The sequence below is a fragment of the Meriones unguiculatus genome, chromosome 6 (assembly GCF_030254825.1).
Source record: "Meriones unguiculatus strain TT.TT164.6M chromosome 6, Bangor_MerUng_6.1, whole genome shotgun sequence".
NCBI classification, from domain to species: domain Eukaryota; kingdom Metazoa; phylum Chordata; class Mammalia; order Rodentia; family Muridae; genus Meriones; species Meriones unguiculatus.
The window spans coordinates 86,893,584-86,921,303 of record NC_083354.1 but is presented as its reverse complement, the minus strand read 5'-3'; the positions used below and the strand labels follow the sequence as shown (position 1 = coordinate 86,921,303).

The window sequence follows — 27,720 nt, the reverse complement described above, 5'->3', positions numbered from 1 at the left end:
CTACTCCTCATCTGCCTTTTCTGGTGTGGGCTTCCTGGGTCTAGCCTTGGTAGGTTTTGGCACGTGCCAAAACATTCATGGATTCTTGGGAAACCTGATCCTAAAAATATCTACAGGTCTCCTCTCCGTAAGTCTGCTGAGCCTCAGAGAGTAAGCTGTGCATCTCAGATGGCTTAGTTACTGTAGCAGCATTGTGTTCCCAGAGATACAGAACCTCATCTCTCATACTCTCAGGAGATCCTTTCACTGTTGGAAGAAATACTACCATATCCTCCAAAGGAATCCTATGATAAATGGAAGCTATGCATCTCAAACCTTCAAAATGGTACTAAGTACATGAAGGTAGAGATAACACAAGAAAGTAGGTCACATTTTTAATGACAACAAGGGAAAGAAAGAGTCAGGCTGCACATAGCCAACTCCCACACTGGTCTCTGAGATCAGCCTCTGTAGTTGTGGTCCAAATTTTTCCTTTCTGGTCCTGCTTGAGTTTCCATGAGACCAACTTGGAACTATCAATTTTGCCACATTCAGTCTATTGTTTAACTCAGAAACCCATCCTGTACCTTCTGAATGTGTGTTCTCCTTTGGAGGTGTCCAAGTTAGAACCCCGTTCCTGTACCCTCTGAATGTGTGTTCTCCATTGGAGGTGTCTGACTTAGGTTGTAACTTCCACTTCACGGATGTAGCTTCATGCATCAGTTGAGCAGTTGGGCTACTTAGCACCTGGGTGCCCTTATCATCCAAGATTCAGCTCTCAAATGCCATGCTCTCGTAATGCATGGAGAGATCACAGAAAAGGCAAAACTCTGATGCTCAAGTGTTAAAACCAGCCTGACACACAGTGATGGCAATCTAAATGAAATAAAATGTTTGATTAAAACTGTATGCTTTTGGCATCCATTCTATAGGTATCGTCTCTAGCTGCTTAAGCAATACAAATATCAACAGGTATGAAACAGCACATGAAACGCACAGTAAGAAGTGGTCAAATGGTGCTGGAATAGTCAGTGATGTGACCGAGCTGCGCTTTACCTGTGAAAACACCAGAATGAGCCTCCTATCCTTACGCAGATTATCAGATTACCAGATTCCTCAGCCACACCTTTCACCAGGCAGTTTGGGGATTAACTAATACCTGGAGTATGGTTGTAGCTCATCCAGTTCTCCCTGCTGTGGCTATCATTTTCCTTTCATGATATTTTCATGGCTCAGTGTCAAGCCTAGCCTGCTTCTCAGTCCAGTATGTCCTCATGTCACTGTCTTCAACTTACTTATAATTTATTATTTTTCCTGATTACTAGTTCAGCTAGCTGCCATTTGCTGACTAATCCAGATCAACACTTAATATATCACTCCTAGAGAATTTTGGCTCTGAGCAAAGCATTCATTTCCTCTGGTTTTGTTTTTCTTCATTCTTTTTCAGGATCTGAGATGGATGGACAGACATATGACCTATGCCCCAGAAATTCCTGAGTTTTTGTTTTCCAGTTCATAAATTACCTATTTCTGATTTCATAATGGAAATTAGCTATTGTCATTGTTGGTCATCAGTAGTATTACTAGTATGTGTCTGATTGCAGATGGAAGAGTCATTGTAATAATATACACAGGTATCAAATCTCAGAGGACATAGATGGTGCATTTCCAGCCAACTGTAGGTGACCAGTGGATTATCTTTTACTTCCTCTGCCCCTTATATTATTATTAAGTTATCAGACCAAGAGCAGTTTTAGTTTGAAATATGGTTGAGTCCAGTCCTTAAACCACAGAATGAAGACCTTGTTGGACATTGCAAGGCTGACTTCCTCCTCTCTGCAAGCATCTCCTTGCCAAGGGCAGGGTGCCCAGTGGACCAGTACATAGGCATCTCCTGCTACCGCCCCTTCTGTCAGTCATGAGCTTCCTCTTTTTCTTTCAGTTCCACATGTCCTGGATCTGTGGAGAGTCCTGGGACCAGCAGACATGAACGGAGTCAGGAATGTGCTATTGCTGTGGCAGGTGACCTCCCTTTGTCTTACTTAACCCCCTGGTTAAAAACCTTTGGTACTTTCCCCTCAGAACACTGTGATTCTTGATGTTTTGCCTCCTAACTTTCCCTACCATAGGGCTTTGTGCTGCCTCAAAGCTCACAGTTGTTGTGCAGGTCAGAAATTCCCCATAGGTTACCCTGTAGTGGCTCAAGTACACCATGCAAACCCGGTTGCTTTCTTTGATTGAATCCCTAATATTTGGGGCAATTATAAAGTACAACTATAGGATGTTCTGTGGTTTTCCAGAGGAAGCTGTCCCTGGGTTCCATCCCCTATAATACAGTGTAAAATTCTGCAGCCTCCTTCTTACACCCCAAGAGCAGAACTGGCTGTGGTCAGGTCATTTGCTATTACCAACACATTTGATATGTGTGTTCCTTTACTAGGATAGTATGGTGTACAAAAGCAAGAGAATGGTCACATGGTCCCATCTAAGGTGAAAACATGGTCCTAAGGGGAAAGGAGAAGATGGTAGGTGATACAGGGAGAGAAGAAGGGAAAGGAAGAACAAAGAAGATAATGATGATGAAGAAGAAGAACAAGAACAAAAAGAACAAGAAGAAGAACAAGTAGAATAATAAGAAGAAGAAAAAGAAGACGAAGAGGGGAAGGGACAGAAAAGGAGAGTGAAGAGGTAAACAGAAAGGGAATGAAGGAAACAGGTTGAAGGAAACAAGTCAAAGAGGAAGACCCTGTTAAAACTCTTTAGTTTGCCTCCACAGCTATCAGAAAGAATCTATTTGCTAAAATTCAGCAACTTAAGTCCTTTTGAGTGACATCACCATGGCTTGCTAAGTGACATTCCCAAATCAATTATTGCAGAGTTGACATTGCCTTTGTCCATCTCCTTGTGACACCCTCAGTTCCAGAGGTGTGGACATGGGAAAGCCCAGCCACAGCATTGAGACTGTTAATCTCAGATGTGGTGAGATGTGGAAAGAGATGACCCTGTTGATGTATTTTGGGAAGGAAAGTGAATAATAATGCAAACCCTTGTGTGGTTTTAGCTATACTGTGGAGGAATCCACTAGGCCAGCCTGGGAAGTAAGTGGCCAGACTTCTTGGCCTGCCTCCTCTTCCCTCTTGCTAAAAGACTGGTCTTCTCTGTGCCTCAGTAGAAGAGGGTTTTCTTCTTCTTCTTCTTTTTTTTTTTTTTTTTTTCTGAGACAAGGTTTCTCTGTGTAGTCCTGGCTGTTTTGGAGCTCACTCTGTAGACCAGGCTGCCTCAAACTCAGAGATCCGCCTGCCTTTGCCTCTCCAGTACTGGGATTAAAGGCTTGCACCACCACCACTCTGCTAGGCTTCTTAAGAATTCAAGTTACTTAGCAAAGTATGCACTAGAAGACTCTGAAGTCTGATAGTGGTAAAGGATGTGTCTTACTAAAACAGTCTTTAAAACCATCAACTTGTAATTTAAACAGTGAATTTGATAGGTTTAGGGGCAGGGTGCTTACCTAGCACTGGTAAGGCTGTGGGCATGATTTCTAGCAAATGAACAGACCTGTACAACCCAGCATTTAAAAAAAATATGTGGACTACATGTCATCAAAGGATAAAGGGACAAGAGAACCTCTAGTCTAGGCATTAGAGAGTTTCTAGCTGCCCTCTTATTGCTGTGTGGTCTGTGAAAGGGAGTTAAAGCACTGTCTGACCACACATCCACTCATTCTGTTCCATGTATGGTTGTAATCAGTAGTAAATATTAAAAAAAAAATGGAAGTCCCCATAATTCCAAAGAAATACTTAGCATGCTTACTCCTAGGCAAACCACCTGGTTGTTGGGTCTACGTTCAAGGCTAGAAATAAGAATTTGGGTCAGAGTTTCTGGGGTTCCACTTTGGGCTACTTGCTAAGGGGATGGCAGGGAAGCCCTGAGTATTTTTGTCCTTTTAGCTGGATTACCTAACTGGACATCTTGCCCAGAACACAGCTATCTCTCTCTTTAGAGGGGAACTATGGGATAAAGACACAACTATAGGATAAAGAAACTAAGGGATAAAAGCACAGCTACCTATCAGCCTTTGATGACTTCTGAATTTGATTTTGGCTCAGAAGGGAATGCCTTGACTCTTTAGCTAGAAGAAATCAGAGGTGGCTTGCTCATACCAGCTTGGCCCCAGGAAACTTAACTTCTGTTAAGAGTTGATAACCAAGGTAGATAATCTCTTCTGGAACTTGAAGGGTTAACATCAACACACAACAAATGTTCCTACTGGAAAGATAATCACCTGCTTATAGTGCCTGATGGCTAACGTTGACATCTCTCCATTTATCACTGTCTTTGTGGCTTTCTCTTCCTGGCATTGGCAATAACTTTTATTTTCTTTGGATACAGAAGGCAAGAGGAGCTCCAGTCTTGGAGAGAGCACTTGGCTACAACATACAGTACTTTCCAGAAAACAGCACTAACCTCACAGAGATAAACAACATCACAGGCCAGCAGTACGAACTGCTTCTGATGGGCCAGACACACTGTGTGTCTGTGACATCTTTTAATTCTCTTGGGAAGTCCCAAGAGGCCACGCTGAGGATCCCAGCTGTCGATGAGGACAGTAGGTACCTCTTCCTCGAGTGTCTAGTCGCATCTGGTTGAAGAAGGAGTGGTCTCTGTCTGCAGGGCAGTTGTTCCTCCTGAATCAGGTCAGCTAGAAGGGGGTTGGGGGGGGGACGACAGTGCTCTGTAGGTTGTTGTGGGGAAACAGAATCTCCTTAACAAGCCCTCCCACCCTGAAACAGTTCCTTTCAGAACAAAGCCTGTGCTAACAATGGAGACTGAGTCACACGGCACCGTCAGAGCCTAGAAGCTCTGTGTCCTGCTTTGGTTGGTTCTGCTCCAAACGGCTGAATACTGGGTTGAGCCATATAAAATAGTCATGGTTGAAACCAGCATCCTCAAAACTATGTCCTCTCCTGAACTCTCTTCTTCCCAGATGGCACTATGTCCCAGCTGTGGCTTAGTGTCCAATGTCCTCTTTTCCCCTTTGACAGCCCATCTAGGAAAATTGCTCTGTGTATATAGACTTGCCAATACATTTTGCTTGTTAAATTTCTTTAAGAAAAGATCTCACTCTGAGGCTGGCCTCTAAGTTACAGACAGTTCTGCTTCAGCCTCCTGAGTGATGGTATTGCTGACATCAGCCACCAGGCCTGGCATCCATACTTTTGATGAAGTAGTTTTGGACATTTTACTGAAGCCAGGCAAAGCGGCAAAGCCTCATTTTCTATGTTTTGGAATAAGAAGCCTTCTTGGATTGTGTGTGAGTGCTGTGCCATGTGTGTGTGTCGTGTATGTATTGTGTATGTCATGTGTGACTGCTGTGCTGTGTGTGTGTGAGTGTGTGTGCCACTGTGGAACCCAGAGTTTGATATCAGATGTCTTCCTCTGTTGCTGTCCACCTTATTCTTTAGGATGGGGTCTCTCAGTGAACACAGACCTCACTGGCTGACTAAATGCCTGGCAGGAAGCTCCCTTCCTGCCCTGCTCCCAGTGCTATGCTGGCAGGCATGTGTGGGCATGCCTGGAGTTTTACATGTGTGCTAGGGATTCAAACCCAGCCACTCAAGCTTGCGCAGCAAGCACTTCACTGAGTGTTCAGCCGCCTCATTTTGGGGCTTGTATTAAACTTGCAAATAGTAAGTGGGACTCTGCCATCTGCACAGAGCTTCTTATCTGCAGATCTTTGTCTCTGTGTGTGTGTGTGTGTCTCCTTCTCTCTCTCTCTCTCTCTCTTTCTCTCTTTCTCTCTTCTTCCTTCCTCCTTCCCTCTCTCTCAACTTTTCTTCTTCAAGAAGATGCATACCTCCTGAGGGCAGCAAAACAAACAAAAACAAAAACATACATTTACATTTTTTATTTTTTGGTTTTTCAAGACAGGTAGCTGTCCTGGACTCATTTTGTAGACCAGGCTGGTCTAGAATTCAGAGTGATCCACCTGTCTCTGCCTTCCAAAGTGCTGGGATTACAGGTGTGCACCACCATACCCTTCTTTGTTTTTTAAATTATTATTAATTCTTGATTCATACAATTCATACAATGACTTTTGAGCATGTTTATCTCTGTCTCCTAACTCCTCCTGGATCCACCCTCTCCCCATTCCCCTCCTTACCCACCCAAACTAGTTTTCTTCTTCTTCTGTCCTCTCCCCGTGAGCACAGTTTGTGTTACCCAAGTGCTCTTGAAAGTGGGCCCGGAGGGCAGGGTTTTGCTCATTTGTATGGCAGGTTTTGTTTGTTTCTTTAAAAAATGTGATTTCTGACATGCAAAATAACCTAACAGCTAAGAGCTGTTCTCTCTAATTGACACCTCTGTTTGCTCAGCCTGTCCTAGTTCAGGCACTTGTATAGCCAGCTCTGGAGTTCCCTGCCTGTCCTTCTCCCCCTTTCCTCTTCTTAAACATAGCCCATTTGTGCCTGCATTTTAGAATTCTGGGAGGCTCATAATTTTGTGGGTTTGGGGTCAGTGTTTAGTAGTATTCTCCATTGTCTATAGTTCTTAATATCCTAGTTCCAATGTCCAAAAGTCTAGTGATGTCTTCAACAAATGATATATAATTGGAATATGTATTCTTTGTTACATAGAGGTGCTGCCAGAAGAAATTAATCTCACTTCCCACTATTGCCCTGTAATGTTAAGCAGTAGAGAGCAGAGGGTAGAAGCATGGTCCTTGGAGTCCAGCAGCCCTGGGTTCAAATCTTTGCTCTTTCACAAGGTGCCATTACCACTGGGCAAGCCATCTAACCTCTCTAAGATGCCTGTGAACTGGGACCCTTATACAATGCACCTGTCTCACAAAACTGTTATGAATAGTAAATGAGATTCTCTGTGGAAATGTTCTGTCTACTGCCGATTATTGTCCTTTTTTGCTTGTTTTGGGACGAGGTCTGTCCTTGTAACTGGGCTGTCCTCAAACTCACTATGTAGCAGAGGATGACCTTGAGTTTCTGACCCCCATGTCTCTTTCCCAAGTCATACCATATGAAACCCACATCACACCCTTAATGCTGTGCGGAGGATTGAACCCAGGGCTTCATTTGTGCTAGGCAAGTGCTCTATCAATTGAGTCATACCTCTAGCCCCATTGTCCTTGTTCTCTCTGTGTGTCTCTCCACCTCTGTTGTGGTGTCTATCTTGTGTGTCTTTCTGTCTCTTTGTCTTCCTCTTTCATGATGAGGATTAAACACAGGACCCTGAGCTTTGGTATATAGTACCAAATACCACTGAGCTTCTGGGTTACAGCAGCCCACTATCATCATTCTTAATAAAGTTCTGATTAATTGCATTTTGTTAGATATGGATCGTCAACTTAAAATACTATAAAATATAAGTTAACTAAAATTATGCTAAATTTACTTAGGAATTTTTAGATTTTTATATTGAAACTATTGCCTATAATGGTCCTAGACAAAGTATTAACCAAATATGGCCCAACACATTTTTTTAATTTTTGCAAAGGAAGTACTTTCATATGCTCTGTGGCTTCTTTGCACAACAGTCAGATGATGAGTAATTATGAAAAAGACTGTGTGGCCTACGAACACGAAGATGCTTACTGTCTGGCTCTTTATAGAGGAAGTTTGCAGAGTATTATCCTAGAAAAGCACAGGTCGTCCTTTTTCAATGTCAGCGACCACAGACAAAGGCAGATGTCTGAGGCACTGCACGCGTGTCAAAGGCATTACCCATGCATGTTGATGCAGACACAGAAAAAGATAATGTGCGTCACATCTCTGGCTACAGTTTCAGTGTTTATCATAACTTACCACGGAAAAGGGAGACTCTACAGAATTTTGTTTAATAAAATTAGCTGGGAAAGGGTTAAGTAGTAATAACTATGATGCTTAATTATATATGGAGTTAATATGATCATCACCTATTATGCATTAGGCTATGTCAGGCATGGTAACAGGATGGCGTAGGTTATCTCAGCTTTGAAATGATTCTGGTAGATCTATCTTCTATATAATGAAAAAATCCAGGAAAGTTTTGTGATTTGTGTAAGATTTTCCCTGTGCAGTTCTAGCCTGGGTCTGCATGAACTAATCTGGAGTAATATATTTATCTTAGAATTAGTGTTCATAACGAGACTTGGAATTCTGGTCACAGATGCTGTATGAGCCAAGATGGTGTTTGACCTCTGTGAGATCCATGTCCCCATCCATGAAGTAAAGGATTGGCAAAGATAACCCTTCAGGGTCCCTCTAATTTACTTCTTGGATTTCATGTGTCTTAGGTCACAAGCAGGAGTGGTCTGGAACAGGATGAGGAAAAGCAAAGGCACTTGTGTGGTGAGTTGTCCTGAGGGGCAGAGAGAGCTGCATCAGGGAGAGAGTTGAGCATGAGTCTGAACTGGCAAAGGAGACATGGCCCTGAGAATGGAATTTGCTAGATCTAGCGTGGCTGTCTTCACATCTGTCACAAGATATCACTGATGCTCACAGTCAAACCTCTTCCCTGCTTTCAGGGCTGATCTCATTTTCCTCTTACTCTTGAGAATCTTTTATGTCAGGATCAAGTGCTCGTGATGTTCTTGATGAAGTACACCGATTAGTCTACTCAGTAGGATGAAACTTTTTAGAAACTTTTCTCTTCATGCTCCTTACTGAGGCCAGACTTTCCCTCCTGCCTGGCTGACTCAGTTTCTAGACCCCTCTCCAACCTCCTCATGATCTTCTTCCTAGCCCCCATTGCACACCTGACACTTTAGGCCCGGCTCTCTGATCTCTCTGAGCTCTCCAGGATTGGTGAGCAGGAGGAGTGTGAGGTCTGAAAGCTGTGCTCACTCATCTTTAGGGCAGGAGTCCTTGCCAGGTCACCTGGTAGGAAAGTGCCTCCAGGAGACCAGAAGAGAAAGTGGGCGACATAGGTCAGAGGCTAATTAAGCCAAGGTACTATCTTATTGTCCTAAGGCTGCTGTGGTGAATAGCCACAAACTGGGTGGCTGAGAACAACAGGAACACCCTGTCCCACATGGTTCTGGAGGATAAAGGTATAAAAAAGCAAGTTGTGGACTGGTCCATGCTCCCCACAGAGGCTCTAGAAGAGGACCTTCTTTAACCTTTCCGTGCTTCTGTGGCCCTAGGCCCTGGCTTGAGGCAGCTCTAGTATCTTTGATTTCTTCCTTTCTCCTCCTTTTCTTTCTTTCTTTCTTTCTTTCTTTCTTTCTTTCTTTCTTTCTTTCTTTCTTTCTTTCTTTCTTTCTTTCTTTCTTTCTTTCTCTTTCTTTCTTTCTTTCTTTCTTTCTTTCTTTCTTTCTTTCTTTCTGTTTCTTTTGTATGTGTTCCTGTGCATGTTAATTTGTACATGTGCGGAGGCCAGAGGCAGACTTCAGTTGTCGTGTGTGTGTGTGTGTGTGTGTGTGTGTGTGTGTGCACTTTGAGATGGTCTCTCTATGTCACCCTGGTTGTATTGGAACTTGTGTAGAGCAAACTGGCCTCAGTGATGATTCTCCTCCTCCTGTTTCCCAAATGCTGGGGTTAAAGACATGCACTACCACACCCTTCTAGATTTATTCTTATTATTTTTAATTATGTGTATATGCATGTACCTGTGTGGCACTCACATGCCTGTACATGGAGGCAAGAGAAATTGGTTCCCTTTGTTGCTGAAGTTACAGGCACTTGTGAGTGTCTAATGTGGGTGCTGGGAACTCCACTCTTTACTGCTGAGATGGCTCAGTAAAGAGACAGGTTCAATCCCTGATTTTCAGTTACCAGTTTGGGTAGACCAGCTAGCCGAGGAGCTCTGGGGATCCTCCTGTCTATGCCTCCCCCGTCCACTGAACTCAGCTATGTGGATGTTAGGGACCAATCTAAGTTCCTCATGCTTATAAAGTGCTTGTACATTAAGCACTTTACTGACTAGGCCGTTTTCCCAGTCTTACCCTTCCCTAACTTCCCTTTTATATAAGGACATGAGCCCACCATCCACCACACTATGGTGGTCCCATTTCCACGTGAAGTCATTTTCTGTAGCACAGGGGCTATCATTTTGGAGGATACTCACCCCACAACAGTGATAAGCACGGGAAGGCAGGGGAGACGCAGGAGCCCAGCGGAAGAGGCAGCAATGATGTCCAAGGTCTGTGTTCTCACCCTGGCTCTGCCCCTGCCTCAGCTTCACGTTCTCCAAGCCTTAGTTTTCTCAGAGTTACCTTCCAGGTTGACACATTACCTGGCTTAGCTTCCGGGAGTAACAATTGGAATCTCAAATACAGAGCCAGTTTGAGAAAGGAACCCTGAGCTGCAATTTTTAGGGATTAAAATGGGTTTCTACTCCTGCTTGGAGAGTTTGGCCTGCAGAGAATGCATAGGACGTTAAGTCCTTTCAGGTACTAGCTTGCTAGAGAGAGCTGTTTCTGGAAACCTGTTAGTTTGGAGAAGGTTAAAGCAGATTAAGAAAGTATTTAATCAGCTGGGCATGGTGGAATACACCTGAAATCCCAGTTCTGGGGGAGGCAGAGGCAGGCTGATCTCTGTGAGTTCGAGGCCAGTGAGTCCAGGACAGCCAAGTCTTCACAGAGAAACCCTGTCTTGAAAAACCAAAAAATGCAATCATCGGAGGTATTTAATAAGAGAAAAGAGAGGAAATGAAAGTTATGAAGGCTACGATGGAGACCTTGAACTTTGACCTTTTGTAATTCGGCAATGCCTGGATGCCAGTGAGGCTGGTGCACTTGGCCTGAGAGGGGCAGCTGTGAATGAGTCCTTTCCCCTCTCTTCAGCCTTCCAGGGCATCCGGGCCATGCAGGCCCACCTTGCTGAGCCGCTGCTGGCGGTCGAGTGGCAGAGCTCCATTCCCGAGGTGGACACGTGGATGGTGGAATGGTTTCCAGATGAAGCACAGTCAAAGTTCCCCGCTCTCTCCTGGGAATCTGTGTCTCAGGTCACCAACTGGACCATCGAGCAAGGTAGCTGGCCGGCACAGAGCCTGCGGGCTCCCTTCGTTTGGGATTTGGTTTCCTTTAAATCAGCTTTCAAGGCTATGAGGACAACACTGAAGAAGGTCAGCAATGGTCACAGTTCTCAGCATTTCCTACATGAGGCTGGCACAGAAAGCCTGCCCCAGGTGGGAAGTAAACATAATCTTCTCCTCCCACGTTGATGGAGGCACAGGAAATAATAATGCTCACCAGCTAGCCTGCCAGTGCGAATCACACCGTAACAGAGAAAAGCAAGGTCTTTAAAAATAATGTTTTAAGTCTGATAATTTCATCATAATTACATACAAGGTAGTTTGCCTGAATCTACCCTAACTCCTCCCAGATTTATTTCCCATTTTCCTCCACCCCTCCCTACTTTCTATCCCTCCCTCTTTTCTTTTAATTTTTTTTTATTTTTATAACCCCCTGAGTCTAATTCGTGCTGCCCATATAGGCAGAGGTGTAGAGCTGTCCCTAAGAAGTGGGGACACACCCTTGAAGAAAACAGACTCTCCTTCCCCTATCATCCATCAACTGTCTATAGTGACCCCTTGGCTAGAGATGGGTCTCATGAAGGCCTCCCCACTCCATGCTGGAATATGTGGTCTCATGCAAGCAACCAAGGTTGCTGTGCTGTCAATTCGTGAATGCAGTGATCCCATCATGTCCAAAAGAAATAATCTTGATTAGCACCTACCTAAAGAGAACCAGGACTATCGGGGTAACAGCAGAGTTTGGCTCCTGTTTGTACTACCTCAGAAACTCCCTTCTGTTCCAGTGGCCTAAGAGCTGCTAGGCCCCTTCCTTAGTGGCCGGCTTTGTTTCGAGTTAAGCCCATTTCCCACGTGAGATATAAGTTCAGCTTTGCCTTTTAAGTCTCACCACTCCAGCTCTTTCTAAATACTACTGACATCACTAGCCAGGCATGACAGTATGTATCTATAGTCCCGGCCCTCCAGAAGAAACTGAGGCAAGCAGAGGATCTTGAGTTTAAGGCTAGCCTGGGCTATATCATGAGACTCTCTCCCAAAACAAAACAAAGCAAAAAGAAACACAAGCCTTATGAAGGGATTCAGGAGCGAGAATTCAAGGTATTTGAGTATACGCTGTTGTCATAAGGGCTAAATTTTATCCAGCATGTCCCCAAATCATATGATAAAATCAGTGATTAAGGAAGGGCTGGCTCCCTCCTCCACCCCCATTCATGATGGAGCTGTAAGCTTATTAGAAATGTCCTCAGTTTAGTTTTGGAAGTTAGAACATTTCACAAGAGTAGACATTAGAGGCCATCTCATCTAGACAACAGAATGTCTTCTGTGAGTCTTAGGCCACAACTCAGTCCTTCATTATTTTTTTTCCTACTCTGCCATTATGTGTACTTACGCCATTCTCTCTCTCTCTCTCTCTCCAAGATAAATTGAAACCTTTCGTATGCTATAATATATCAGTGTATCCAGTGTTGGGAAACAAAGTGGGAAAGCCATATTCAATCCAAGCTTATGTCAAGGAAAAAGGTAGGTGTGGACCAGCCTTGGGGGAGGGAAACAGGCTTTTACAAATTCAGACACAGGGTTGTCTTATGGCCCATTTCTACCTGACCTTAATCTTCATCTTCAACTGTGTGTGTCTGACACACTTGGGCCCAGGGTATAGAATGATTAAACTTCAAAGGTGGGTAGATATAATGAGTTCAAAAAGCCCAGTCACCTCCCACTTTACAAATGGGAAATTGAAGTTCACAGAGGGGAAGCCTAATGTCACAAGGCAACATCAGCTGGGGCTGTAGCCCAAGTTAGCATTGATTACCATCAATGCAGGAAGCCTGCCAAGCTCATGGGACACATGTTAAAAATGGCTCTGTGAGTGCACGCACGTGCATGTGTGCTTGTTCATGTGTGCTTTGGTGCACGTGTATGGAGGCGAAAAGTCAACCTTGCTTATCACTCCTCAGAAGCACCCACCTCTTTCTGTTTTGACATGGTCTCCCTGGGACCGGGGCTTGCCCGTTAGTCTAGGTTGACTGGCCAGCAAACGGAGATCTGCCTGACTCCACCTCTTCAGCTCTGACCTTGCAAGCATAGACTGCCACCACGGCCAGCTTTGTACCTGGACTCCAAGCCTGCACACTGGCTGGGCTCTCTCAAAGTCTCCAGCTGGCTTAAGAGCAAGGACTTACCAGGCCATTACTCAGACTTTGTTATCTTTTGGTCTTCAACTGATTATAGCTACACTTTACAGATGGGAATGAAAGCTGGGTGCTAATTGGAGTGGGGGACCTATAAGAAAGTACATTTTCTGGGGGCTTTGAAATCCCGTGTCATGTTGTATAAGAAGTCTGACGGCAAACAAGCAAACAACAACAAAACAATCTCTACAGTTTCCCCATTCAACCCCTTTATCCCACCCTCAGCATCATGGGTTTTGCCTGAACAGTGGGTTCATCTTTTAGGGTGTGATCCATCCTTGTTTTGTTTGTTTGTTGGTTGGTTTTAATCTCCCTGTCCTCTGAAGCTCCCTCCAAAGGTCCTGAGACCAGGGTGGAGAACATCGGTCTGAAGACAGCGACAGTCATATGGAAAGAGATTCCCAAGAGTCTTAGATATGGATTTATCAACAATTACACGATATTTTACCAAGCTGAAGGTGGGAAAGAGTTCTGTAAGTATTCGCACGGCCAAGCTGAGCAAGCTCAATCCACCCCTCCCCCCAGATGATGTGAAGATACCTGACACAGGGGTGACTCCCAGCCTTGTGACCTGTCCACCTGTCCAAATACTTAGCTTCTTTGTACCTCTCTGAAAATAGAGTCAAGGGCACCACCTCACGAGCTGAAAAAGATTAAAGGAGTAGTGAAGAGGATCGGGAGGGGTTGATGTAATCTCTCCTGCTCAGTCACAGCATGGGCTGGCCTACTCCCATGAGCCCCTAAGACTTTTCCCACCATTATTGCTGGTGGGATCTGCCCTGCTAAAGAGTGGGTCCACATACAGGGACAGACCTCGTGTGGTGGTACTTGCCTTAGCACAGAGCTCCTTAAGCATGAGTTCTACTCCCCATTGCCTGGGGTCCACAGTATCTCCTGACACCCTAAGCTCTGCGCTCTCCTCAGAGTCCCCTTTCAGCTAAATCTGATTTTGTTATGGTATAGTATACATAGGGTAACATTTGGCAGTAAACATTTGAAGGTGTATAGTTCAGTGGTCTTAAGAACATCCGCCATGTTGTATAATCATCACCTCTCTCTCTCTGTTCCCTCTCCATGTGGAAGGTTTGTATTCTTCTGATCAGTTGCTCCCTGGCCCCTCAGCCTCTGGTAACTACCAGACTGTGTCTGTTACCTATTCAGGTTGTTTCAAAGAAGTAATCAGGGCTGAGGGGGCAGCTTAGAGCCTAAGCACTTATCTGGCATGTACAAGGTTTGGGTTCACTGCAAAATAAAATAGGTTAATCTTACACTGGTGTTTTCCCAAGGGGTACCACTTAGAAAACTTCCCCCTATTCGCTAATGATATCAGGCACACTTTTGTGTAGTTGTCGGCTACTTGCATATCTTCTTCAGAGAAATGTCCTCTTCTTCACCCATTTGAACACCGGGGAGTCTTTGTGGTTTGGGGTTACAAGTTCTTTGTATTGTGAGTATAAGCTTCTTATCAGATATATGACTTACAATTATTTTCCTCAATTTTGTAGGCAGTTATTTCAGTCTTGATACTGTCTTTTAATGAACAAAAGCTTTTTAACTTCAATGAAATTTCGTTTAATATTGTTTTATATAGTTGCTTGTGCTTTGGCATCATGTTTAAAAACCCATTCAGAATTCAAAGTCACTGTGGTTTATTCATTTTGGCTTTTGAAGAATTTTATACTTTCAGCTCTTATGTTTAGGACTTTGGTCCATTGTGGTGGACTTGTCTTAAGCAAAACTTGAGAATCTAGAATTACAGGTCAGGGCTCCCAAGCTCAATGACTAACGCACGTTTTCAGTTTGGTTTGTTGTGCTATTTGGCTTCTTTTTTCCCTTCAGCCAAGACAGTCAACTCCAGTGTCCTGCAGTATGACCTGGAGTCTCTGACACGAAGAACCTCTTACACTGTTCGGGTCATGGCCAGCAACAGAGCTGGGGGAACCAAAGGGGCGACAATAAACTTTAAGACTTCATCAATCAGTGAGTACTAGCTTTGGGCCTTGTTTTGGCGGTTACCTTGGGTTGGAAACGCCTTTTGTCAAGTGCAGGGGAGGCCAGCGGAGGGCAGCAGAGGGCAAAGCTTGGTGCTCTCTGGCTCCCTCCCCTCCCTCCCCAAGGTGAACAATCAGCAGCTGCAGAGGAGCTGGCAAACTGAGGGCTGCCTTGGACAGAATGGCCTTTTTGCTCCTTCCTGAGAGGCAGCCTCAAAAATCAACATCAGGTTCAGCCTGAGCCATTTCAAAGGCTGTTGCCCTATCTCACATTCACGAGTTGCTAAATGTCAAGAGTTGTGCAATAGGGCCTTGGAAGGAAAAATTGGTTGATCAAAGGTCACTGACATACAGGGAGAGACTTAATACTACCATCTGTGGTGGGGTTTTTATTTTGTTGTTGTAGCTTTGTTTTGTTGGCAAAACAATGTGTGTGTTCAACTTATCAGCTTTTACACTGAAAACATGGAAAACAAGAAGAATTTGATAGCTGTAAGAAATAAGGTAAAATGTAATTGTTTCATATGGTGGTTTGTTAAGGAAGATATTTAATAGGAAAGCAGAGGATATGTAATAGACATGGGAAAAAGAAGGGAAAAGCAAGCCTGTTCTACATTGTGAGTTCAGGCTACAGCCAGGGCTACACAGAAGGATCCTATCTCTAAAAACTGAAAAAAAAAAAAAAAATTCTTCTTGATATATCTCAAAAGCCTCATTACTTATATTCCTAAAGGATAAAGTAGACTTATGACTCTGGAAGCCCTGAGCAGAACATTTTCCTTTACACAGAAAACGTGTTCTGTTCTGTGGGCTAACAATGTCTTTTCCAATTCTTTTTGATACTACTTTTTAAAAAATCTTTTAAAAATCATGTTGTATTTTCAGAGCTCCAGGTACAAGTTGTGTCAGCTCGTGAAATTTTCTCTCAGGATCAGATTGAAAGCAAGATCCTGTGCTGGAGCCTAGAATGTCTCCCCTTGGTCTCTAGGTTAGAGTACAGACCGCTGTACATCCGGGACCCTCTACAATCCATTCTCTTTCTTTAAAGACTATCATGATGATGATTGTGTGTGTGTCTGAGTAAACTTAAGCGCACCACATGCCTGCCTGGGTCAGAGGTGTCTCCCATGGCTTGGAACTGGAACAACAGGCATGTGGGTGAGCAAGCAGCCGTGTGGGCGAGAGCAGGACCTGGTGGTCCTCTGCAAGTGCATCCAGTGCTCTCAACTCTCTGTCAGCAGTCTGTAACCCACTCACACACACAGCCACAGTTTAAAGCTCTAGATTCCCCTCTGAAAGGACACCAGTCTGTGCTTCCTGATTTAAACAAAATACAAGCTGTCTGTCTGCCCCTTACCTCATTTCCTGTCGCTTTCTGCCTCTGTGTCTCTAATTCACTCCCTCTCCAAAGCTTTCTTTTTTTTTATTCTTTTTTTTATTTTTTATTTTTTTTTATCAGTTACATTTTATTAACTCTGTATCCCAGCCGTGTCCCGATCCCTCATTCCCTCCCAGTCCCTCCCTCCCTCCCTCATCTCCACCGTGCCCCTTTCCAAGTCCACTGATAGGGGGGACCTCCTCCCCATTCATCTGATCCTGTTTTATCAGGTATCTTCAGGACTGGCTGCAAAGCCCTCCTCTGTGGCCTAACAGGACTGCTCCTCCCTTCGGGGGTGGGGAGACCAAAGAGCCAGTCATCGAGTTCCTGTTAGAAATAGTCCCTGTTCCCCTCACTTTGGGAAACCAATTGGTTACTGAGCTACCACAGGCTACATCTGAGTGGAGGTTCTAGGTTATATCCATACATGGTCCTTGGTTGAATGTCAGTCTCAGAAAAGACCCTGTGCCCAGATATATTTGGTCCTTGTGGAGCTCCTATCCTTTCCCCATCAGACTAACTCCCCTTCTTTCCAAAGCTTTCATATCTCTCTGGAATGCTTCTCTCCATTCAGGGCAGGCTCTTCTTTCTTGTAATCAGATCTAGCCAGGCATGGTCGTGCACTCCAGCCTCAGCACTCAGGAGGCAGAGGCAGCAATAGCTAAAGTATGAGGCTATATGGTGAGTTCAGGCCAGTGTGGCCTACACAGTGAGACCCTATCTGGAAAATTAAGTAAACTATGTATATAAATAAATATAAAATTAAGTTGCCTAACCTCCCTCCACTTTACCCTAGTTTCTCCATTTGAATATTCTATTTTATCTGAAGTACTCTTGCATTTTTCTATTAGGATTCTCTAGAAGAACAGACCTGTCATGGTTCAAGTGACTGGAGGCTAGGCTTTCCAACAGTGCCGTTCCTCGTGCCGCTGAAGCAGAGCCCCTGGCAGCTGCTCAGTCTTAGAAGTCAGAATCTTGAGAATAAGGGTGGGGGTTAGTGATGCAGTCCTTGTCTAGCTGGAGGCCTGGAAGCTGCCTGGAGAGGTGCTAGAGTGAGTCCATGTCCAAAGGCTGGCTACGCCGATCAGTGTTCATGCTCAGGGAAAGAGGGTCTCCCATGTCAGTCTCTGGACACACCCTCACAGACACACAGAAGCATGGATTCACTGTTCTGTAGGCATCTCTCAGCCCAGGCAAATCAACAGTCAAAGATTAACTGTTTCACTGTGTGAGTTTTTCTACCCCAGTACTTACTCAATGTGAGGAAGGATCTGATATTTCTTATTTGTTTTTATTTCTTAGAGTGATGTCTGGCCAATAGTTATGCTCAGTAAGTACTGACTGAATGAATGAAGTTGGAAGATGTCCCTGACCAACACAACCTCTATCAGTATATAATGTGTAATATTTGAAGATGCCAAGGAAACTCATTATTCTTTATAAGTAATATATACTAAGACAAAAGAAAATATATCAATGTCTATCATATTGTCTAGGGGAAAGACAGCTAGATGGGGAACGAAAATTTCAGTGGTTTTAATAGAAATAAATTGAAATTAAACTTAAAAATTAGTGAGAAATGTTGTTGAAGCTGAAAGAAAAAAGTGAATATTTGATTTTTGTCAAAGAGTCAGTGAACTTTACTGACAAGGGTATTTTGTTCTCTTTGTTACAAAGGTGTTTTTGAGATTGTCCTTCTAACATCTGTAGTCGGAGGAGGCCTGCTTCTACTGAGCATCAAAATGGTGACTTTGGGTCTCAAAAAGTCAAAGTGAGTTCATAATTGACAGTGAATGCCTTAAAAATTAGCTGCAGAAAGCAGCGGGCAGCAGGGCGGCTTACAGTGTGAGAGGTCACTCCACCTGGAGGGGGTTTTTGTTCATTCACTCATTTGGCCTATACTTGTGGGAATGATTAAAAACCACACCCCCGGACTAAGGAAGGTTCTGACAAACAAGAAGGCTTATTTGGTCAGGTCTGTGCACCGAGTTTAGATTCTTCCGAGGCCAAGGAGTACCTCTTCCCCGGAGGCTCTGTCTACCAAGGTCTACCTCCTGAGGCTGGAGAGGGATGGAAAACTGAGCCCTGGACTCAGACTGTTAGCCAGCCAGGGGCGAGCACACATCGGTCTTCTGTTGTGGCACAGAGCTGGAGGGCTAGCTGCAGACATACTTGTCCTGCCTGCTCTTGCGGTGTGGGGAAAGTTTGTCTTTCTCATCTAGTATTTCTCCCCGGACTGAGCCTTGTGCTGCCTCAGTGTTCTGCCTTGGTAGGGCGCCCTACACTGGCCCTGTGAGCCTTCTTTGCCCAACAGCTGGGACTCATTCTTCATTAAGCTAATGTCAACCTTCAGTTACCAACGGTGTGCTGCAGCCAAGTCACAGCAGAACTTTTTGTACATCATACTCTTAAGTAATCATCTTCAGTCTGGGCACGTGTCAGAAGCGGGTCCTGCCCCGACAGTTTCTGACTCAGAGTTCTGGGATAAAGACCAAGAATCTATATTTTGATTATTTGGTGATGCCGATGCTGAAGTTGGGAACTCATTTTGGGAACCTCTATGCAGAAGTGTGGGTAGTTAGTGTTCCTGAGAACACATTTGCCAAGAGTGACTGTAATTCAGTCTCCAACATCAGGGGAGAGATTCAGAAGTGATGGAGAAAGGAAGATGAGGGTGGGAAGCATGTGTCTCCAGTTGTCTCCATAAACAACTGCTTCACATCTCCTGTCAGTCAAGAGTGTAGAAGTTTACTCTTATTTCCTGTCAGTCAAGAGTGTAGAAGTTTACTCTTATTTACTCTTATTAAATAATGAGCTGTGCAATTGCCTTCTCTCTTGGTATTTTCTATTGCTGTGAAAGACATCATGATCAAGACAACTTATAAAGTTTTTATCTGAGGCTTACAGTTTCAGAGGGTTAGAGACCATGATCGTTATGGTAAGGGAGCATGGCAGCAAGGAGGTTGGCTTGGCTCTGGAGCAGTAGCCGAGAGCTCCCATCTTGAGACACAGCCATGAGACAGAGAGACACCTAGCTGGGAATGGGTGTGCTTTTGAAAAGTAAAGTCCTGCCCTCAGTGACACACTTCCTCCTACAAGGCCACACCTCCTAATTCTTCCCAAACCATTCCACCAACTGGTGGCTAAGACTCAAACATAGGAGTCTGTGTTTGTCATTTAAAGCAACCACACCCTTCTTGAGTAGGGAGGCACACAGTTGCCTTTAGTGAACCTTGCCCTTAGCTCAGCCACACACTACCCACAGACCATGTCCTAAACTCACCTCCTCTCTTAAAATCTCATCTTTTAGTAGCCGCTTTACTCGTCTGTGTTGTCCTGAAGTTCCCAATCCTGCGGAAAGTAGTTTAGCCACGTGGCTCAAAGATGATTTCAAGGTATGCATTGCTGGGTTTTGTCCAGGAAATCGTACAAACTGGGTGGGAGAGGTGGACCGGGTGAACGGAAATGAGAGAGGCTTTTCCCAGGGTTCACAGAGAAAGAACTGAAAGTTTGAAAGGCCCAGGGAATGACTGAATGAACAGATGGAAAGAGCCTTCCTCTTGTGACTTTAACCTTCTGCTTTGGACTGGAGGAAAGGCCCTCACCAGTGCCTGAGGTGTTCTCCACAAAGAACTGGTCCTGTAAGGATGCCGTGGAAGAAGGACTGTTTCAATGACTTGGCTTTCTGATGGGAAGCAAGAGGGCCTGACTACCAGCTCTGTGCCCATTTAAAAAGCAGCCAAGAGAAAATTAATCTAGGGGCCACTCAGAGACACAGGAACACTGAGGAAATGGCAATCCAAAGGCAGCTTTGAATTGTATCTCTCGATGACAAGTGTTAATTAGCAGTAGGACTTCCTGGTGTGTTTTTCCAAGTCAAAATCCTCCTTTTAAGCATATTTTTTAAAACTTAGAAAATGTCTAAGTTCCCCCAAAGTGGAAATCAGCCCAGGCAAATGCAGCTCTTCAATCCTTACTATTGAAAGCCCTTTCCCAGGTGGGCCTTGATGCAAAAATTTAAAACATTAGTCTTCTTTTTTTTTTAACTTGGAATTTTTTTAAACACGGATATTTTTGTAATAATGAGCACTATTTTTGCTCCGTCCTTTCTTCACATATGTTATATTGGTCTCTCTGCCCTCCTATTTATTAAGTTGCTGAGGCGTGCTTTGCAGAGTTGGCAGGCTCTCCCTCTCCAGCATGAACTGTTTAATTACAAACTGTATGTCAGGCATTGGGCGAGGTCAGCAGGAGATAAAGAAGACAGAGACCCTGCCCTGTTATGAGGCCACCTTCGATTTTCTGGTGGTGTCTTTTCTGGTGCCTTCTAAGAGTCCTCATCTCAGCCAGGTGCGGTATACACGCTTGTAATCCCCGCCTCTCTGAGGATGGCTGTGAGTTCAAGACCAGCCTGGTCTATTAAGTGAGTCGAGGACAGCCATGGCTATCTTGAAAAACCAAAAAGGAAAAAAAAAAAAAGTTTCATCTAGCCTGGAGTTTTATAAATATGATGTGGAAAATGGCTTTGAACGCTCTAGAAGGATTGTGGGCCCTTGGGTGCCGTTCTGCCGGAAGTGGAACACTGTCGGCAAGCTCCTGAGGAAGTGGCTGGTCACTGTCTGGACCGAGGAGAGATGTGGGGGCTAAGTGAGGGGCAGGACTGCTGTGCCCCAAATCTAGCAATTTGGCTGCGTCATTTGTGGTTCTTACGTGACCCCTTTTCTCTCCGTAGGGCAAGTCAAATCTGAAGGAGTCCAAAACCACTGGGAATACAGAAGACAGGGCCCTAAAACCGAGTCTGGTGCCCGCCGACCTCATTGACAAGCTGGTAGTGAGCTTTGAGAATTTTCTGGAAGTAGTTTCCACAGAGGAAGCTGGAAAGGGTCAGGAGAGCCCTTGGGGAGGAGAGGAGAATGAGTACGTGGCCTCCCCGTCTAGGCCTGCCAGTCCCCCCGGGAAGAGTTTTCAGGAGCCCTCCCCTTTAACCGAGGCTGTTTCTGGAGACTCCCACCGCCGGCCTCTGGGAACGGTGGAGGAGACAGACTCAGAGTTCAGCAAGCCACTTCCGTCTTCCGGGCAGAGTCCGGGATGTGAGCCTCCCGGAGAGGAGCAAGCTCTGAATCCGTACCTGAAAAATTCAGTGACGACCAGGGAGTTTCTCGTGCATGAAAATCTCCCAGAGCACAAAGGAGAGATCTAAGTGCCCCTGTGGAGCGAGGACCTCGGAGACTGAATGGGGACACCGAGACTTCCAGATGCCTCCCTGTCCACCCCCGCCCCCGCCCCCATTCATTTTGCTGCCCAGAATTTAGTGACACAGACGACTTACGCCTGGAAGAACCAAGCGCTTTAGAGGGAAAAGGAAGTCACCGAGGCCTCCTGAACCTGTGGTCTCAAGAGACGGACTCCGCTTCGGAGCCTAGAGGTGGACGTGCCTGATCTTCTCCCCAGGGGCCAAGCTGTCCTGGCTGTTGCTGAAGCTGCGCTCAGGATTCCTGGACAGTTGTTCGTTCCCTGAACACCTCCTCCTCCCCGCGCAGAGGCCAGGAAGTGGACGGGTTCTTAAGAGTACACCAGGCTCCCCTGGCCTTAGCACCATCTCAAGGGTCTTGAGCAGTGCCCTTCCTGGGACTCTTCATCACCAACTTACTTTATTATTTTCTTTTTCTTTTCAGTATTGGGGGTTGAACTCAGAGACGTGTTTATGCTAGGCAAGTGCTCCACCCAACCCCTTCACCCCAAGTTTATCACACATTGACTGCTGGTAAGTCAAGAAACCTCCGCTACTGGCCTGGCCTGGCCGGTCCGCCTACTCCGTTCGCCGTTTCTCAGCTCTTGCTGCTCGTGTCTTGTGTTGTGCCGGGCAGTAAGAAGACACTGACCCTCACGCTGCCGTGGAGCCCAGGAATGCTCACTGAGAAGACCCTGAAACGGCTTCTTCCAGCCCCACTGTGCAGGGCCTGGGGACAGGCAGCGCTTACTTAGCAGCCTTACTGCTGCACCATGAGGGCCTCTGCACCTTTGCTGCAGCCAGGAACAGAGCTTGTGACAAGAAGTGCAGTAAGGGAATTTATTTGGCAGAAGTGCCAGTAAGGGAATTTATTTGCCTGGCCCTGAGGAACTGTGTGACTGCCTGTGTACAGTGGTCCGGGTCACTTGGGTGGAAGTTTTTGTCGGTGAGTTGGTGTTCCCCTCCCTCCACCAGGAGTCCTGTCTAGTTAGAGGGTGTCATCTGCAGTCTCCATGACCCCTGCTGCCAGGAAACTCAGTCACCCCCATATCCTCCCAGAAGCCTACTGTCTTAGGTCTCCAGCTTTTCACAGAGATGCCCCCACCCACGGTTTCTCTTCTCCCTGTATACCCTTTGTCCTCCCTCCCATCTCCCCAAGTCTGATCTGAACCCTCATTTTTCTCTACACTCCCTCTCCGACCTTGTTCCCTCTCTTCAACCACTGTTGCTGTCTATTTCCTCTTCTGAGTGAGATTTAAGCCTCCTTTTTTGGGTCCTTCTTGTTACTTATCTTCTGTGAATTGTATTATGGTTATCCTGTACTATATAACTAAAATATACTTATATACATACCATGTGTGTCTTCGTGGGTCTGGGTTACCAAACTCAGGATGATCTTTTCTAGTTCCATCCATTTGCCTGTAAATTTCATGATTTCCTAGAATTCCATTATGTATCCATTCTTGGGTTGAGGGACATTTAGATTGTTACCAGATTCTGGCTATTATGAATAAGGCTGCTATGACTACAGCTGAGCAAGTGTCCTTGTTTTATGGTGGAGCATCTTTTGGGTATATGCCCAGGAGTGGTATAGCTGGGTCTTGAGATAGATCTATTCCTGATTTTCTGAAAAGGTGGCAGATTGATTTCTAAAGTGATTGTGTAAGTTTGCACTCCCACCAGCAATGGAAGAGTGTTCTCCTTTTTCCACATCCTCGCCACCATGTGCTATCACTGGAGTTTTTGATCTTAGCCATTCTGATGGGTGTAAAATGGAATCTCAGAGTCATTTTGATTTGCATTTTCTTGATGACTAGGGATGTTAGACATTTCTTTCAGTGCTTCTCAACCTGAGATTTCTCTATCAAGAATTCTCAAATCCATTTTTAACTGGATTATTTGGTTTGTTGATGTTTAATTTCTTGAGTTCTACTACTAGGGAGCAATAGTAATAGAAACTGCATGGTACTGGCATAGAAACAACGGTGGATCAATGGAACCAAACTGAAGACCCAGAAATAAACCCACACACCTACAGACACTTAATTTTTGACAGAGGAGTCAAAACCATACAATGGAAAACCCAAAAAAAAAAAAAAAAAAAAAAAAAAAAGACAGCATCTTCAACAAATGGTCCTGGTCTAACTGGATATCCACATGTACAACCACGCGAATAGATTCATATTTATCATCCTGCACAAAACTCAACTCCAGGTGGATCAAAGACATAGAACTAGAAACACTGAATCTCTTAGAAGAGAAAGTGGGGAAGAGCCTTGAACTCATTGGTGCACGAGACAACTTCCTGAGCAGAACACCAACAGCTGAGGCCCTAAGGCCAAAAGTTAATAAATGGGACCTCTTGAAACAGAAAAGCTTCTGTAATGTAAATGACACCGTCAAGAGAATGAAATAGAAGTCTATAGACTGGCAGTCTACACCCGACAAAAGGCTAATATCCAAAATATATGAAGAACTCAGCCACATTTTTTGGTTGCAAGCTTACTGTGGGCCCAAGAAGGTGTGCAGTTCCCTGAAGCCCCCCTCTCTCCACAGACCATTTAAATAGTCCCACTGTGCCTCAGAGGCTTACACCTCCCCCAACCCTGCTCTTTGTCCCTAATCTATACAGTGACTGTTCACAGATCAGGAAACCAAGGAGGGACACGGGGGGGGGGGGGCAGAACTCTCACTCTGGAGATCACCCTCCTGTCCGTCTGCTCTCAGGCCTTGGAAATGAGTTAACAAGCTGGCTATTTGATCCCAGGGCTGGCCCAAGCTCCTTCCCTTCCCACTGTGTGGCTTTGCAGTGCTCCTCTGAGCTTCTCTGGAACCTCTGCCTGGGGAGGCTGTGACCCAGCAGCCTTCTCTCCTGGTCTGAGGAGGGTCCGTCAGGGGTGCACCTACACCTCCTGCTGGGGGACTCCCAGATCCCATGGGAGCTTAGCGGTGGTGGCAGAACCTCAAAAGGGTCCTGAAAGAAAAGACATGTTGAGTCTTTGGTATGTAAAGTCCATGAACAGTGGGGGGCCAGGGAGAGAGAGAGAGAGAGAGAGAGAGAGAGAGAGAGAGAGAGAGAGAGAGAGAGAGAGGAGCCCCACACAGGGGACTCCCAGAGCTGAAGCTGAGGCCCTCTGCCTACACTGCTACATAGCTGGTGCCAGCAGCGTCCTGGGTCGCCTTTTGCACCAGCGGGGCCTCTCACCCTCGTCCTCTGTTTCTTTTTAGCACGTTAGCCTTCCTGGTTTGCCTCCGGATCTTCCCCTCTCCAGGCTCCCTGAGGGGCTCATCTCTCTACCTTCCTGTTTCTTTCCCCCATCTCTATGCTTCATGTTTACCTTTGTGGCCTTCGATGGGTAGAGTTGTTGAAGGCCCTGTGCTGCCCTGGGTGGGCTTCGGGGTGGTCCCAGAGGAGGCCCTGATGGCTTCTTCTCCTGGATCAAATCATCATGGGTTCCCGCTGGGCATTGCCTCTGTGGGTGAAGGCCATCTGTGCTTCCCCTCTTTACTGTCAAAGAAAAGGAATCTTGGGAGGACTCAGGGAAGTCATTGGGTGGCACAGTCAGTAAGAAATGATGAAATTCATTAGAAAGAGCTTTCTAGGGCCCTGGGAGCCATGAAAACAGCTAGATTAATGCCATCAACTGGCTTTCATTTTCAATAATAGAAAAAAAATAGATAATGGTGGAGAACCCAGTCTGTTTTTTAAACAACAAGAAAATGGAGCTGAAAAAGCAATGATTTCCTGTGGCATCCCAGGAGGCAGTGCCAAGAGGAGTCCTGGACCCCACGAGGGGGTTGGTGGAACTGGAGGTGGGGGAGAAAGGAATTGCGGAGACTCTCTCTCAGTGTGCTTGCAGCATTGGCCCGTTCAAGGGCCCCAAACCAAAACCGGCCCCTTGCCATCCAGCTCTCAGGCATAGCAGAAGGTGAGGTAAGCTGTAGCCCAAGGGCCTCAGGCCGCACCTCCCCTCAGACCAATCTCGGTGCTGTTTGTAGAGAGCTAAGAGCGAATGGTGGTATTGGCATTTTTAAATGGTTAAAACCAAAAATCAATGGAAGAATAATGATTTGTGATGTGAAAAAGTGTAGACAATTTCAGTACTTTACAAATAAAGCTTAATGGGGGGAGGGGCTCACCATACCTCATTTACATATTATCTGTGGCCAGTTCACACCTGCCCACCCACTGAGCCTGGAGACGCCTTGACTGTCACAGCTGGGAAAGGCCTTCTGGCATCCGGTGGGCAGCAGCCAGCAGGCTGAGCTCTACCCTACGATGCACAGAGCCTGTGGCATCTCCCATCTGGCCCTCTGCAGGGGGCTTGCAGGCACCAGTTCCTCTGTGAGGCTCAGACAGTATTGCTTTAACCCTGAATTAGCTGCTAAATCACAGAATAAAATAGAGATCCAGGGACCTGGGAGAGGCTTAGCAGGTAAGAGTGTCTGTGAACAAGTTTGAGAACCTGAGTTCAAACCCCCAGCTCCCACATAAGAAGCTGGGCTAGCACGTGTGCCTGTAACCTCAGGGCTGTAGGGGCTGGAGACGGGAGGCTTTCTAGACAGATGCATGGGTGCACGTGCACACTGAGGATTATCTTTCTGGCTTTCTAGTGGAGTACCTGCCTTCTGTAGAAGGGCACACAATCAGGGTCCGCAGCCCTTATCATTTCCTGTCTCCTGACAAGCCCTGTGGAGAGTTGGTTGCCATTTGTCACTTGTATTGGTTGTTCTCGACCAGGGTGTGTTTCCCCTCCCCCCTCCAATGTCAGTCAGATGAGCAATGCCAATGCCGGGGGAGGGGGCGCTTCTGTCGTCTGGCAGCCAGCAAGCTGAGCTCTACCCTCCAATGCACAGCCAGCCTTGCCGCTTAGGGTTACAGGCTCTACATGCTGACATGCTATGGGCTGTAAGACCCTGCTTTAGTCAATAGGTCTGTGCTGGGCATCGTTTTAGTATAGAGAATGGCTAGGACAAACTTCTTTGTTCAAAATATTTTTCTTATGTCTTATCTGCTCAGGACTGTTTACAAAGTTGAATTTCCTGAAGTTTTTTTTTTTTTTTTTCATAGACCAAGTCTTGACTTTTATTACTTGAAAAAGCTGCACATTTATTTTGCTCTCTGACCCTGTGTTTGTGCCTTCAACACTTTCACAGCGATTTTCTGCTCCTCGATAAGGAAAGCCCGCTTGATCCTGTCGCGCACACACTTGGCACACATGGAAGCACCTAGGCCCTGCTGACGTGCTTCTTGTCTCAGACAATCTCATAAGGACTTTAGGCCTCCCAGGGCAAACCCCTCGAAGTCTGCCCCAGGCACACACCCCATGCAGATTTAGGTGCTTTTCCAACCTTCTTGTGGCCAGGGGTTCGAGACAGCCTAGTTTTGTTAGAGGCTGTACTGTAGGAGAGCCTTCAATGCTGTGTCAAATGCTGGACCATTTTGAGTGTTTCTAATCACCGTGCCTGGAAGAGGAAAAGGAAGATTGCTGAAGGTTTTTTTATGGTCACATCCTTCCTGATACAACCTCAAAAGGCTACGGCATTGTCAGTGTTACTGGGGGTGTCTGAGGGATATGTCCTTTTCCACTGACAGTCGCTGCTCACTGCTGTGTGTTTGCTTTTGCTTCGGTTAATTGTTTGATGTGAACGTTGACTATCATAATGCCTGTCCACTGGGTTTATGGAGGTGTTGGTGTCCTTGCACTCTTATGGGGGGGAGCACCTGAGAGAATGGAGCCTAGCGGATGATATTAGAGGTCCTCATTCCCTCTGCACACTGGTCAGTGGGGAATTCTTGCAGGAGCACAGACAGCCCCAGTACATGTTGGAAGAGTATTGAGTTTTGTGTGCATAGTCCTGGCCAAGGCACCTGCCCTGCTCAGGAGAGGACAAGAGCTGAGTCAACAGGGTCTCCCAGGGGCCTTTGGGGGGAGGTTGGATGCATATGCTACCGACTTGCTTTTAGACATGAGGTCTTTGTCT

At 45.7% G+C, this 27,720-nt stretch overlaps 1 protein-coding gene and 1 pseudogene across 1 annotated transcript in view; one reads left to right on the top strand and one right to left on the bottom strand.

Annotated features, from left to right (window-relative positions):
- Il31ra (interleukin 31 receptor A) overlaps nucleotides 1-24,542 on the top strand; it is a 67,343-nt gene extending 42,801 nt beyond the window's left edge. Inside the window, exons 8-16 of the mRNA XM_060385720.1 lie at nucleotides 1,922-2,001; nucleotides 4,369-4,585; nucleotides 10,754-10,939; nucleotides 12,364-12,465; nucleotides 13,463-13,609; nucleotides 14,976-15,116; nucleotides 18,183-18,276; nucleotides 19,816-19,900; nucleotides 21,238-24,542. Coding sequence (XP_060241703.1) covers nucleotides 1,922-2,001; nucleotides 4,369-4,585; nucleotides 10,754-10,939; nucleotides 12,364-12,465; nucleotides 13,463-13,609; nucleotides 14,976-15,116; nucleotides 18,183-18,276; nucleotides 19,816-19,900; nucleotides 21,238-21,705 — 1,520 coding nt within the window. The 3' untranslated portion in view covers nucleotides 21,706-24,542. The remainder of the gene's footprint in view (nucleotides 1-1,921; nucleotides 2,002-4,368; nucleotides 4,586-10,753; nucleotides 10,940-12,363; nucleotides 12,466-13,462; nucleotides 13,610-14,975; nucleotides 15,117-18,182; nucleotides 18,277-19,815; nucleotides 19,901-21,237) is intronic.
- A 2,256-nt stretch (nucleotides 24,543-26,798) lies between these two features.
- On the bottom strand, nucleotides 26,799-27,620 carry LOC110546643 (large ribosomal subunit protein eL34-like; annotated as a pseudogene).
- Nucleotides 27,621-27,720: the final 100 nt, after the last annotated feature.